Below are 15442 nucleotides of genomic sequence, written 5' to 3' on the forward strand. Positions count from 1 at the left end.
TAAATCCCTTAGTATGTGACAGCGTACACAGTACAAAACACCAGCGTATAAATCCGGTACTATGTGACTGCGTACACAGTACACAACATCAGCGAATGAATCCGGTATTATGTGACTGAGTACACAGTAGAATACACTTAATGGTAAATACTGTGAAGCACTATATATGTGGCCGAGACGCACCTAGTCCCTTAGGGTACAGAATACAGTGATAGATAAAGCTGGGATACACTGAAAGTGAAATCCACACAGCAGATACAGGCACACACAGTCACAGTGACAATGCAGATAATTATTTTAGTAAGACAATAAAACTGCACTGGACTAGTATATGTATATTATATATAACAATGCACGGTCTGAGACCAGATGTATAAATCAGAATACTTGTACAATATATTGCACAGGTACACTTGTTCTTAACTAACGCTGTCTTAATAATGACATGTAGAAAACGTAAGTGTCTGTAAAATCACAGCGCTGATGTACAGGTGGATTTACAGGGGAAAATCTTTGCCCTGCAGTCCCGGAGACCAGTCGCAGCTATGCTTAGAAGATGGCACCCAGCGTCTCAGTCAGGGAGTGAGGGAGAGTGTGAGGCAGCTCCAAGGCAGGAACGATAGCTTCCTGGGCCAGGGGAGGGCTACAGGTCAAGCGCCATCTCCCCTATGCTGGTCCTCACCAGCTGGTACTATGGAGTCTTATTAAAGGGGGCACTAGTACACCCGATCTGTACTCCTATGCCCTGGTGGATATAGTGGGGTCCCTGTTCGGTGACAGTGTCCACGCCAGCGCCGCAGTCCATCTCCCTAGACTGCAATCGTAACGCGATTTAATGGCGGGTCCCACCTGGGGTTCCCTATTACCTCCTCCCTTCGTAGAAGCCACGTTAACCAGGAGAGCGCTGCGACCGTGTGCCCAATGCCGGAGTGCCCCCATCGCAAATACCCGGGAACTGAGTCAGCAGCAGTATGCGACGCCGCTGGGGAGGTGACGGAGCCGCAGCACAGAATGTACCCCTGACATACTGCTGCGACCCTTGAAGTCTTCTAATAAAAAGCTTTTTCAGGGCTGCCCAGTGCAGCCCCCCTGTTAAGTGACCTGCTCTGCAGGGCACCAACTCGAAACTGAGCTCACAGTGCCTGGAGGCGGGGTTATAAAGGAGGCCCCAATGCATCCTAGGACAGTCTAAAGCTTTAGCCTGTTGGTGCCTGGATCAAGATCCATCTCTACACTCCGATGTTTCCCTGTGGAAACCAATGTACCCCCGCTGCAGAAATGGTAAACATTGGCATAGAAAGTTAGGCAAGTTTTGCATCAAGATCTTAACGTGACAAAATTTTGTGCTAAGATGATTCCAAGGCTTCTCAGTGCCGAACAGAAATTCGAAAGTGAATTTGTACAGAAATTTTTGAACAAATGAATGCGGATTCACCTTATTTAGATAAAGTTATTACCTGTGACAAAACATGGCCCTACCAGTATGATACTGAGACAAAACGCCAGTCCATGCACTGGAAAACACCATCATAACCAAGCATGAAGAAAGCACATCAAAGCAAGTCCAAATTCAAAGTTATGTTAATTGTTTTCTTTGAAATAAAGGGTGTTATTTTGGCAGACTGAGCAACAGAAGCTGCAACAGTGAAGCAACATTACTGCAAAAATGTTCTAGAATCTTTGAGGGGAAGAATCACAAAAGCGAGCCCAGAGTTGTGGAAAAATTGTTTCATCCTCTATCAGGACAACACACCAACTCACACAGCTCTCTCTTTGAAGCAGTGTTTGGCCAAGAAACAGATTACAGTGCAACCTCCATACTCTTTCTATTCCGTAAAGTCAAATCTGTACTCAAGTGAACCTGTTTTGCATCAGTTACTGAGGTAAAGAAGAAAATAACGGAGCTGTTGAGACAGATGGCAGATAATGAGCTACAGCACACCTATAACCAATGAAAAAAAAGAATGCTGTGATGTGTGAATGCAGAAGGGGATTATGTAGAAGGGGAATGGAGTTCAAATGTTATTAATATATTTAAACAAATTATAGTATCAGACTTGTTATTTAATAGCCACAAGTCATAATGATATATTTTTTTTTTTAATAAACGATTTATTAGGTTTTTACAAATTTTTCCATTGATATATATAAAGAACAATATCATAACAATAATATTGGTACATCGGTGCATTGCAACATCCTTACATTGGCATTTTCAAGGCATTAAAGTATGAAATCAAAGAGTGACAATCAATGCTAAGTAATGCCTAATAAATTTGGGTAAAGAGTCACGATTTACATAACAATTGTTACATTCAAAAGAATGTTAGAATACAGTACAATAGTCCCGTTACTCAGATCCAGTGTACCAGGTATGAGTGGATAACCTCAAATAAAAGGAAAAAGTTTGTACATAATATGATAAAATAGAGACAAAGGAGTAGAGGGTAAGAAGGGACACAAAACTAAGGGAAGGAGGGAAGAGGTAATAGTAACTCCGAAATATAAAAATAAGTTATCATAGCGGATAAGAATTACATTATTTTCTGTCTTAGGTACCAGTCAGTGCCTTCGAACACTCTCTGTAGTTGATCTTGTATATCTTGAGGAAGTCTATTTATATATTCACCCCTTTTTTATAAAACCTCACTACCCCTGTCTCAATTTCTGGAAAAGCAGCACTTCGTTCATAATAAAGCATCTTTAAGATATCTGATTGAAGTTCATGTAGAAAGGGGGGGGATCTAGAAATCAAGTGTTTTAGAATAAGTTTACAGGCAATGGTCAGAATAACTGTTAATATAGGAGACAGTGAGGACTTACCCAAACCTAAATCCCATTCATCAAAATTTAATAACAGGCAGGGAATAGGGGCTTTAACAAGACTAAGGGAAAAAAGTTTATTAATATAATCGATAACTTTATCCCAAAATCGTCTTATTTTTCTACATTCCCAGAAGTTATGAAAAAAATCGGCCCTACTAGTAGAGCATTTTGGGCATCTGCCTGTTTCTTCAGCTACCATAAATTTCCTTTGCGCTGGGGAGATGTATGCCCTATGTATAATCCGCAAATGTGTTTCCTGCAGTGCAGCAGAAGGGATACGTTTTAGGGTGATCTCACAGTGCTCTGTCCAAACTGCGGATGACTGAATAGATGGGATGTCTCGAGTCCAGCTCCGAAGGGAGCGAGACCAAGCTGCTACCATAGATGTCTCCAATAAAAATGGATATAAATACCGAATTTTGTATGTTTTGATTTTAATAAAAGCCATGGTATCTAAAATCACATCTCTGGGTTGGGTCACAGCTGGTTTCACAGTTTTCGACTGAGCATAGTGCCTAGCCTGTAGGTACATAAAGAACCACCCCTTCTGAAGACTAAAAGTATCTTGGAGGTAGTCAAAGGTACGTATAGTGCCACCTGGATCAAAGATATCTTTTATCGCTATTATCCCTTTCGCTTTCCAGTTCAAATATAGCGAGTTCTCCAAACCTGGAATAAAATTAGGATTTCCCCAAAAGGTAATGAAAGGGGTGTCAGTATGGTCCCTATGCAAGCGTTTATTGATAATACACCAGCTTCTATAAACATCTGCAAATAATATATTGGAGAGAATGTGTGCTGGGATCAACGATTTGGGAGAGTGTAATAGTGCATTAGAGGAAAAGGGGAAAAAAAGTGCATCTTCCAATGCAGTATTAGTAAATACTGAGGTTTGCCCTAACCAGTCCGATATATACCGAAAATGAGCTGCTTGAGTAAAAGTGGCTACATCTGGCACAGCGAAGCCTCCCTGCGCCTTTGGAAGGGTCAATTTGGAAAAAGCAATGCGTGGTCTCTTACCTTGCCATATAAATTTAGTAAGTTGGGCGTTTAGGATTTTGGTATCTCGTTTTGAAAGACAAAGGGGGAGCATTTGCAGTATATATGAAAGCTTAGGAAACAACACACTTTTTATAACAGCAATTCTGCCGGTTAACGAGAGGGGCAAGTGTATCCAGTGGTCGATTAATTTTGCAATTGAAGTCAGTATTGGTGGGAAATTGATCGTATAAAGTGAGCTAAGAGTAGTCGGTATGAGGATGCCCAGATATTTAAGAGGGGTGCGACAGATAGTAAACCTAGCTAATGTGGGGTGTGAGTGAAAGTAATTAGTTTCTGTCATTATAGGAAGGAGCTGTGATTTCGAATAGTTCACCTTAAAGCCTGAAAACGCACTAAAATTGTCTATCATGGAAGTAATAGCTGTAAGCGATTGCAAAGGCTGAGAAATAAATAGCAGCATATCATCCGCAAATAGGCTCAGTTTGACTTCAACATTCTTAATTTTAATGCCAGTATACAGGGGATTTGAGCGAAGAGCTACAGCCAATGGTTCTAATGCCATAGCAAAGAGGAGGGGAGAGAGGGGGCAACCCTGTCTTGTGCCCTGTAAAATTGAAAAGGGGTGAGAGAGATAACTATTACTTAAAATTTGCGTAGAGGAGCCCTTATATAATCTTTGTAAAATCATAATAAATTCAGTGGGGGCGCCAAATCTATGTATACAATCAAATAAGTGATCCCAGGCTACTAAATCAAAAGCTTTTTCTGCATCAAGTGATAGAATTGCATTGGGACTTTGGGAGTTAGAGAAGTTAGAGGATTCTAGCCATTGCATAACTGCAAGGACTTTCCGAACATTCCCCACTGAATGACGACCCATAATAAACCCTGTTTGGTCTTCGTGTATGATATTCGGAAGAATAAGTTTAAGTCTATCAGCTAAAATTTTAGTATATAGTTTATAATCTGTGTTCAGGAGGGAAATTGGGCGATAAGATCCGGGCAAGAGAGGGTCACGACCAGGTTTATGTAAAAGTTTCAACAGGGCAGAATTAAAGTATAGAGGGGGGTCTGATCCTGATATAAGCATATTAAAGAAGACCAGAAGGGCATCTTCTATTTTAGGGCCCAAAATCTTATAGAAGCCATTAGAGATTCCATCTGGACCAGGAGCTTTATTGGTTTTAAGGTGCTTAATAGCGCGCCTTATTTCCTCAATAGATATAGGCTGTATTAAAGATGAGGCTTGATCTGGGGATATGTGGGGGAGGGTAACCTTGTCCCAAAAGGCAGCAGCTTCTTCAGCATTAGTTTCCGATAAGGCATACAACTTTGAGTAGAAGGCGTGCAAGATATTGGAGATTTCCTTGCCACCAGAAGTGGTATTGCCATTCTCATCCTTAAGAGCCTTAATTGTGCTAGAAGTAAGTTGGCCTCTGAGTAGGTTGGATAAAAGTTTCCCCGACCTATTACCATGTTTATAGAATTTGCAGGCAGAGTTAAAAGAATATTTAGATTCCGCCTGAGACAACATGTTATCAAAAGCTGTCTTTTGTGTCAAATACGCCAATTTATTGGCTGAGGTAGGTGTAGTTTTAAATGTCTAATAGGCTGTAGTGAGGTTGGTTTGCAATTCTACATATGAGGAACGAAACAATTTGTCTTTATGTGCACAGTAAGAAATAATCTCTCCTCTAAGTACAGGCTTAAAAGCTAGCCAAAAAAGTGCGGGGGAAGAAGAGGCGGTATCCCTATTATCAGATTGATAATTAGCCCATATGGTTTCCAATGCAGCTCTAAACTTTAAGGAGTGATATAAGTGGGAGGGGAAACGCCATTGTTTAAATGGGCCTTTATCCGTGACCAGGGCAAATCTGATCCAACACAGAGCGTGATCAGACACACAGATAGGTTCTATATTAGAATCCAGGAGGCGTGTAAATAAATGCTCAGACATAAAAATATAATCTATCCTGGAATGAGTGTTAGGAGCTGCCGATAGACAGGTAAAATCACGCTCCAAAGGATGAGCAGCTCTCCACGCATCTACTAACTGAAGTTGTTGCAGAATATACGGTATGCCTATCTGTGGGACCCGACGTTTGTTGTATGGAGAAGAGGAAGCATCCATCAGCGGGGATGCTACTATATTTAAATCTCCCCCAAAGAGAATAGGGACAGTACCATAAGCGTATCATTTTGTTACAATTTTCATAAAAAAAACCTTAGAATATACATTTGGCACGTACACATTACATAGTATGTATCTAGATTGATCAATTGATACCTCAGCGATTATATAGCGACCCTGAGGGTCAATTAATGAGGAGTGTACAACGGTTACTAATGATGCCCTCACTAGTATTGCCACTCCTCTGGCCTTAGAGGTGAATGGGGCAGATAGAAGGACTTTCCAGGGTAGTGTGTTTAATTTTAGCATTTCAGGGGGTAGCAAATGAGTTTCTTGCAAATATGCTATATCAATTTTTGTTCTATTGAGGTATATTAATATCTTCTTCCTCTTAACTGGAGAATGAAAGCCACCGACGTTAAGAGAACCCAATGTAAAACTAGCCATATATGAAGCAGTAGAAAGGTATGCATGTAAAATATACTCCCAACTTACTTATTGAAATCCTCTCACATGATGATAAGATAAGAAATATAGTCAAATCGGAGTTGCAAAAGGGAAGAGGGGGGGTGGGAAGAAACAACTGAGGGAACAAACATAGTGAATATATTCCGCTAAGGAAGTATATTCCTATGTTGCGCACATATGCTAGGTGTGCTTCCGGGTTTAAATCCTCCCGCGTCAAACTAATACGCGGGTAAACTCTAACGAGCATAAAGCATAAAGCATAACAAGATAGGTGCTCTTAACCTCCATAGTAAAAAACATAATGATTCATGTATTTGTATATATGAGGGTTAGGCACAGAGCCATTATTGATCAAAAGTAAAGCATTGGTCAGAGGGGATACAGAAGGGTCACATGGATAAGCATTGCCTAAAATATCATATGAAGTTCTATACCCTTAATCATCATTGCTATAAAACTATCTCTGGCCAAATGCATTCAGAACAGTGATTGCAAAAAGACAAGCATGTAATTTTTAAACCAAAAGGAGCAATGAGACTTTGAATATGATCTAAGCCAGCGGAGGGAAACAATCTAGTAACAATAACCAGAGATTAAAGAAGAGAAAAAAAAAAGGCAAATGTATTGTTAGCTAGGAGACTGCAAGGCAGTCATTAAGTATCAGCCGAGGCTGTAACTATGCATATACAAAGGACATTGTCAGACTGCACAAGGATATCTCTTTAGGGATATATAAGACTATTGAATCTCACATCTCAGGGCACATTATAGATCAGCTAGGTCCCCAGAGGGGCTGTAATCTGACTGAGTAAGTTCACGTAGGTATCCCTCCGCATCCCCGACTGTGGAGAAATCTTTAAATGCATTGCCTTCAAAGAGACGGAGACGTGCTGGAAATAACAAGGCAAATTTCCTTTTGTCTTTCACCAGTTTAGTACAAAGAGGTGCAAATTCTTTCCTTGCTCTCATTACTTCAGAAGAATAGTCCTGAAAAATAAACAATCGGGAGCCCATCCACTTAAGATCTCTGTTGTGCCTTGACGCTGCCCAGATAGCCTCCTTGTGTACAAAACTAAGAGTTTTGAAAATGACGACACGGGGTCTGCTGTCTGTGCCGGACCGCGGGGGACCTAAGCGGTGTGCTCGCTCTATTACCAAGCCCGTGCAATCCTCTCCAATATCTAGTAGATCAGGCAAGGAAGATTGTAAAAAGGTAAACAGTTCAGGTCCTTTAAGCGACTCAGGTAACCCCACGACACGTAAATTGCATCGACGTGACCTATTTTCAAGGGCGTCGACTTTTGTTTGTAGCTGATAATGGGATTTCTGAAGTTGTTCATATTGTATTTTGAGCTTAGTTACTTCTTGGAAATTCTCCCCAATACGTTGCTCATTATTTACCACTGTTCTAGAAAGCTGCTTCACCTGTGATTTCATATCACGTATGGCTTGTTGCAGTTTGGCTGAATGTGCATCCATAATTGGTCCCATAGCTACCTGTACTGCCTTTACAACATCTGTGTATGTAACAGGGCTATCAGAGGCAGGTACAGGAATGTCTGGGGTGGGTTGTGGAGGGTGCGAGGCATGCTGTGAGTGTGTATCAATGCTAGCAGCATGTGTCCCCACCTGAGAATCAGACGCAGCGGCCATCTTGGATTCCGGCTGCCGACGTTCAGACTTTGATTTGTGCACTTTGGGGGGCATAGATGCGGATAGAAATCTATCCATGTGGTGCCCCACACTCTCTCCTTCAGCTCACTGCAAAAACCGCCGCTGTCCACGGCAGAATGGAGGCTCTGTGCGGCCCGTTATTCGGAGGTGCGGGAGAGCTGTAAAGATCAGCGTCTCCTCATGCAGGCACCGGAACCGGAAGTCTCTTAATGATATATTTTAAACAAAATATAAAACATGATTTAAAAAAGCTTGAAACAATCTCACAGTAGCAGTTTTATAAATGATATCTTATGGAATGGGCAAATGCAGATAATAAATCAGGATAACATACATACAAATGTGCTTGTCATAGAACAATCTTTACAAAGAAACAAATATTGAAAAATAAAATTAAATCAAAATTATATCATCGGGTAATGGTACAAAGTTGTCCTTTATAGTTGGTGTAAGCTGTGATAAAGTGGAGAGATACAACGCACTAACCAATCAGCTTATACATTGCACCCGGAAAGTATTCACATCGCTTCACTTTTTCCACATTTTGTTATGTCACAGCCTTATTCCAAAATTTAAAAAATTCATTTTTTCCCTCAAAATTCTACACACAATACCCCATAATGACGACAGGAAAAGGTTTTTTGAGATTTTTGCAAATTTATTAAAAATAAAAAAACTAAGAAATCACATGTACATAAGTATTCACGGCCTTTGCCATGAAGCTCACAATTGAGCTCAGGTGTATCCTGTTTCCACTGATCATCCTAGAGATGTTCCTACAGCTTAATTGGAGTCCACCTATGGTAAATTTAGCTGACTGGACATGATTTGGAAAGGCACACACCTGTCTATGTAAGGTCCCACACTTGACAGTGCATGTCTGAGTACAAACCAAGCATGAAGTCAAAGGACTTGTTGTGCTGTACCTTTAAGAACAAACTTCAATAAAAGTACTCAATTTAAAAAAAGGCAATGTAAATCAAACAAGTTTTTGTTTTCATTTCAGATCAATTTTATTAGTCTGTCATGAAGTCATGGTCTGAAATATCACCATACTCTAAACACATATTATTGGAGTTATCACACTGCAAATTAATGATCTTATAATATATTAGGTTTCCACTCACTCATGGATTCCAATATACCATATGAATTTGTTGGCAGTTATTTTATCTACTAATAACTGTGAAGGTGGTTTTGCATTTAAGTGTTCACAAATACATTGATAAAGATCAGTACAGCTTTTGTTATAAATGCGCCATCATCAAATGTTGTTTGTATTCCGTTGAAATTATAATGATATAATTTGTCAAATTATTTAACACGAACAAATTAGTCAATGTGAGTTTTAGTGAAACCGCAAACAGGTATAAAAAAATAAAAAAAACAAGTTCCATACAGTACATTAGGGGAGCATATTGCACACCCTTTATTTCAGTTTTGTATAACTTAAAACTTTTAGTAAAACAGGCTAACAAAAATAAACCAATAGTTTGGAAAAGACCGATCAAAATGTGTATTTGTTAAAAGTTAAAATATCCCACAATAGATATACCTACATCATTAGTTAATCCCGCAATCTGATAAAAAATGGATTATTTTTTGTAAATCAGTTAATTTTATGATTTTACTCATTGTTTTTCATTTAAATAAACAGTGCATTATGAGGAGGAGAACGTCCACAGAAATTAATTGGAAAAGCTCAACCAATCAGGAGCAATGCACATGATGGCTGCTTATGAGCAGAAACTGACCTGCAGTACCACTGATAACAAGGCAGATATCAGAAAATTAATTAAATTTTATTTCGCAACTGTTCCAGCAAAACCTGATTTGTAGTTTCACAAGTACTTATTGCTGGAACTTGTTCCACAAGTGCCAGCATGTCCAAGCATTCAATGATGTATTTAAAATGTATGTAACAAATAATTTCCCAGTCATGACATCGACTGTTGTAATCCATATTGGTATTGAACTGTCCAGCTTTGGGTTTCAGAAATTCACGTTGCATTGGTCATTTAAAGCTCTCCTGTCATCTGCACACAGTATAAAATACACAGTATGTGCCCATTTTACGGCAGAATCAATATTAATGAGAATGCAGCCTATAAATATACTGTTTTCTGAATTAGTGTATCTTGAATATTGATCAAGACTAATAAATATTAATTGTACAGTCCTTGATGTCACTGTTGTTTTAGTTTCCCAAACTCTGCCATTACAGTCCATGTTTTAAGGATATCCATGCTTGAGCACAGGTGATTTAATTATTATCTCAGTCAATTTGATTTAACCATCTGGACTCAAGCATTGATATCCTTAAAACCTGAATGGAGTTTGGGAGACTCTGGTTTAGCCCACAAAATGGCTGCCTCCAGAATAACCATGAGTGCATTTTAAAAGATGGCAATGAGTAATTCAATCTGGTTATTATATGTACTGTACCTTTCTCTGAAATTTTCCACTCTTTCTTGCAGTTATGTTGTTAACAAAGTTATTAATGTATTAGCTGCTCCCACAATAGCTTCAGTTGTCAGCAGTTAAAGAGGCCTTATAATATAAAAATGAATAAAGCTCTGCCACCCCCTTTAAACTGAGATCACGCTAGTAAGATAACTTAGGTCTATAAAAGCCCTATGGCATTTAAATGCCAATGCTTTGATGTATGCACATTACAGATTTGTAGGAGCAATTAGCAAGAAGCAGTGAGGTCTTTACAGAACATTAGGACACACAAGAGCTGGTGTTTAATATCCAGATCTCTTGGCTTTGTGAATTTAAGTCCTATGTTGTTTTTAATGCTTATCATCTGTTTTTCTTGTTTGCTAAAGATTTTTTTTGCAGATAGGGCAAGCAGGTGAGAAAGGATGGCTGTCAGTGGTCATAGGTGGTGCACAGGGAACACTCCTTTGCTGTGAGTCAACTGTATTTGTGACACCACCCTAATGGGGATCAAGTGCTGAAGTCAAAGATGGGAAGTGGGTTCTCCATGACTTGGTAGCACCTGGGCGTATAGCCATACACAATGTTTTATTGTTGTTCTGGTTGGCACTGATAGTTGAATGTACTTTCTTTGCCACCAAATTAAGTTAATAAAGCTGTGATCACCTGCATCGTGGTCTCTGTGTCTTTATTTTAATTAGGACTGACTTTTGTGTAATCTGTTATGGGTATTAAGTAAAACATCAACCGCTAGGCAGTTTACCAGGTCAAGCCAGTCTAAAGACAATAAAATCAATTCAATTAGCCAGAAGATGGGCACATTAATGTTTTGGCAGTAGGTATCTATTTTTAGTTATATTAAGTACAATGTAATGCCTTCTTCTTTGTTAGTCAAGTTCTCTGATCATCCTTTTTTCGAAAATAATTACCTTGTATGGTCTGACCTGTTTTTCTTTTTAAAAACAACGGACCCCAATTCCATAAAAAGAAGACTCTGATAGTATGCCCCATGCACAATGCAGGACAATTATGCATTTATGACCAGAGACCATACTCTATTATAGGAATGAGTGGCCATAAATGTAATCAGATTCTTAATAACTATTTTTGAAACAGGCCATCAAAAATAAACTCATATATTGGGTCATATGTACTGTATTAAATGGCATTTTGTTCAGCAACAAAAATAGCCAACAATTGCTGTAAATAAATCATTATTTCATCCTCCAAACTCTAATCTAATAAACACTGACTTATTTTAAAATCAGTGGATTTTTTGCGAATTTACACTTCTGGGCAATCGCTGTTTTTCCTACTCATTTAAAGAAGCAATGCATTAAAGGAGAGGAAAGCCAACTTGGTACATTCACCAAGTTTTATAGGATAGCCTGTTCTGCATGCATACATAATTCAGTGCACAGAGGAATATTGTGGAGCTGATTCTTAGTTTGGAATAAAGCAATAGAAACAAGTAACTTTGCACCTAGGGCCTAATACAGATCTGATCGCTGGGCTGCATTTTTTGCTGCCCTGCAAATAGATAGTCGCCGTCTACAGGGGGAGGGGAAAACGCTGTTCAAGTGTGCTTTTGCTTCATTAGCAGAGCCGCACAAACATCAGTGCAGTCTCTGAGCAGCCCAGGACTTATTCAGACGATTCGATTGTTTCCTGATCAGGACCGAAGCTGACGTCAAACACCCTCTCTTCAAAACGCCGGACACTACTGGAAAACGGTCAGTTGCCACCCACGAACGATCCTCTTCCTGTTAATCTTCTTGCGAAGGCCCGTGCTTTTGGATTTTTCGCACCATCCCGTCGCTAGGCACCAATTCCCGATGCTGTTGTGCAACGAGCCGGCGCATTGCGGCTCACACACATGCGCAGTTCAGCTTTGATTGTACGCTGTGCAAAAACGCACAGCAGCGATTAGATCTGAATTACCCCCCTAGACAAACAATGTTGCAATATAAGGAGTGAAAGTACTTTTTATTTTTCTTCTTGAATGCAGGGTAAATATTGTCTGCTTTTGCATATAGCCCACATATGCTAGGCAGCTTTATGTTACACTGCAATGGAGATTTGAGCTCGGACACAGTCCTCTCACCTGCTGTGCAACATGGTTTACCCAAGGTTATTTGCTGTTTTTGCTTTGCTTCCAACTCAGACTCAGCCCGTTTGTGAGCAGATACATTAATGTCCAAAATCACGAAGGCTTATGATTACAGTACGTCTTAAGAGTGTCCTTAGTTTTTGCTTCATCTCAGGAGTTGTTGAAGCTTCTGAATGTTTTCTTGATCTACAGAGAAAAGCATACTTTATTAGAAAGGCACACAGACAGGTGTACATATTTTGTAGGACATCACTTGAAGCAACATGTTCTGTACCATTGGCCTGATTCAGAGTTGCACACAGTTCACGTGCAGCTGTGGTTACTCACAGATTCTCAAGTGTGAAAATATGCAAATGCCACTTTAAGCTTTCCCCTTTTCTTATTTGAGCTTTGCTGAAGTGCATTGGGTGGATAGATCTCTCCACCATGAACACATCATCAGTCGCAACATCGACTCCTTGAGCAGCCCCTGCTTGGCGCAGAGTCTCCCTTGTAACTTTCTTTAGATACGGCCACAGTGGCTGCTGTGCTGCCAATAAAGATCGCAGTCACCTGATGAAACCCACCCATGACACTCCCATATCAGGCCCATGACACCTCCTCATTTTGCAAAGACTTTAGGTCTAACTGCCCATGAATCGCAGAAGCCATCTCAAGTGATAGCGATGTCGTACACAAATGCATACTCCATCACACTCTGTTATTCCAGCGCGCACACAGAAAGGATTTGCAGATTAACACTCCACTGTCTGTTCTCTCAACTGCGTCCACCACTGAATGGAGGCCCAGTAAAAGAGGACTTTGTTACACATTATTGTGGCCTAGATTTATTAACAAACAAAATGCAGTGTAACTGCAGGCTTTCCTGCTCCCTCACTGTGGTGCAACAGAAATAGGTAGGTACACACTAAATATATTCACTCAACTACCTTAACTTAACTAACACAACCTGTAAATAGGCAGCTACAGTTTTTCAGGATTACTGGAGATTATTTAATTGTGAAGGTTTTTAAAATTAGAATATTAAGGAGATTTACTAATGGCTGGCTTTATGTGCAGTTTGTAAACCAACACACTGAATACCATAGTCCTACTGCAGGATTTATTATCCTGTATTTTGGAGGCTGAAAATATTTTGGCATCCTGCAAATCCCTAAACTGCCAAACAGTATGGTAAAAACTGCTGTAAAATAACTGGATTTATCCTTCCTTTGTGTAGTCTACTCCACATTGGTCTCAGAGGAATGGAGCTCCAAAAAATGAATAAGCCCCTGCCAGCAAGAGAATACAGCTTTGCCTGGTATCCACTGAGGACCAATGATAATGTAAAAATAATTATGCATGAACTTGAGGCACTACAAGTGCAAGTATTAACTAACATGACAGTTCTTGCATAGGGACTACGATTGTGAGCCTACACAAGATCACTAGCAGTGTTCGAAGTGGGTCAGTATACAACAGTTTATCATACCGATACTTCCTCTTCTGTGCTTGTCTAATCACTTCTTGGTTATTGTCACAATCAAATCTGTCTTCAATTCAGAAGCTATAGCGGGTGAGCTATTTATATTGACCTCAGTGCATTTTGGTCTACAGATAAATGGTTGCCGCATATATAACTTAGGGGGTCATTCAGACCTGATCGCTCACTACCGTTTTTTGCAGCGCTGCAATCACGTCAGAACTGCACATGCGTATGCACCACAATGCGCAGGCGCGTCGCATGGGTACAAAGCGGATCGTTGCTGTGCGATGGGTTTTACGAAGAATCCATTTGCACAGCCGATCGCACGATTGACAGGAAGAAGGCATTTGTGGGTGGCAATTGACCGTTTTCAGGGAGTGGTTGGAAAAACGCAGGCGTGTCCAAGCGTTTGCAGGGCGGGTGTCTGACGTCAATTCAGGCCCCGGACAGGCTGAAATGATCGTAGCGGCTGAGTAAGTTCTGGGCAACTCAGAAACTGCACAAAGTTTTTTTTGTACCACTCGGCTGCACATGCGATCGCACACTTGCACAGCTAAAATACACTCCCCGGTGGGCGGCGACTATGCGAAAGCAGGACTGAAAAAAACAGCTAGCGAGCGATGAGGTCTGAATGACCCCCTTAGTCATTAATAGAGACACACTATAAGGTGGAAACATGTTCTGGCAAAACACTATTTACAGATGTGACTTACTGTACTTTGCATCCATACACCATACATCACGACTGAGATGCTCTGAGAGGAGTAGCTTACTGTAAGGGGGTATCCTATTAGGCGCAATCCTTTTTTGGACAAATATAACGGCCTGAGAGCGAGATTTTTGACCGATGGTCATTTATTATTTATTTATTAGCAGTTTCTTATATAGCGCAGCATATTCCGTTGCGCTTTACAATTAGAACAACAGTTGTAGAACAAAACAGGGCAAAGACAGACATAGCGGTAGGAAGGCCCTGCTCGCAAGCTTACAATCTAGAGGGAAATAGGTATTGATACACAAGGATAGATGCAACCTGTTACATAATGTTTCCCCAGATTGCTAGCTTCTTAGTGGGTTGTATGATATGATCACCCAGCAATGTTGGAAGACAAAATGTGAGGTTATGGGGACTGTGCAAAGGGAATGTAACTGGATAGGGAAGCATTGAAGGTTATGTGTGTGGGTCAGGAATTTGGTAGGCTTGTCTGAAGAGATGAGTTTTCAGGGAACGTTTAAAGGTTTGGAGACTAGTGGAGAGTCTTATTGTGCGTGGGAGGGCATTCCACAGAGTGGGTGAAGCCCGGGTAAAGTCCTGTAATTTTGA

At 40.3% G+C, this 15442-nt stretch overlaps 1 protein-coding gene across 3 annotated transcripts in view; it reads right to left on the reverse strand.

The window, feature by feature from the left end:
* Positions 1 to 8769: 8769 nt before the first annotated feature.
* Positions 8770 to 15442, reverse strand: part of ITPRID1 (ITPR interacting domain containing 1) — a 478387-nt gene continuing 471714 nt past the window's right edge. For all 3 annotated transcript variants that reach the window (XM_063922570.1, XM_063922569.1, XM_063922571.1), the window contains one exon: positions 8770 to 12839. In XM_063922570.1, coding sequence (XP_063778640.1) covers positions 12804 to 12839 — 36 coding nt within the window. In that variant the 3' untranslated portion in view covers positions 8770 to 12803. The remainder of the gene's footprint in view (positions 12840 to 15442) is intronic.

Source organism: Pseudophryne corroboree, chromosome 5 (genome assembly GCF_028390025.1).
Source record: "Pseudophryne corroboree isolate aPseCor3 chromosome 5, aPseCor3.hap2, whole genome shotgun sequence".
Lineage (NCBI taxonomy): Eukaryota > Metazoa > Chordata > Amphibia > Anura > Myobatrachidae > Pseudophryne > Pseudophryne corroboree.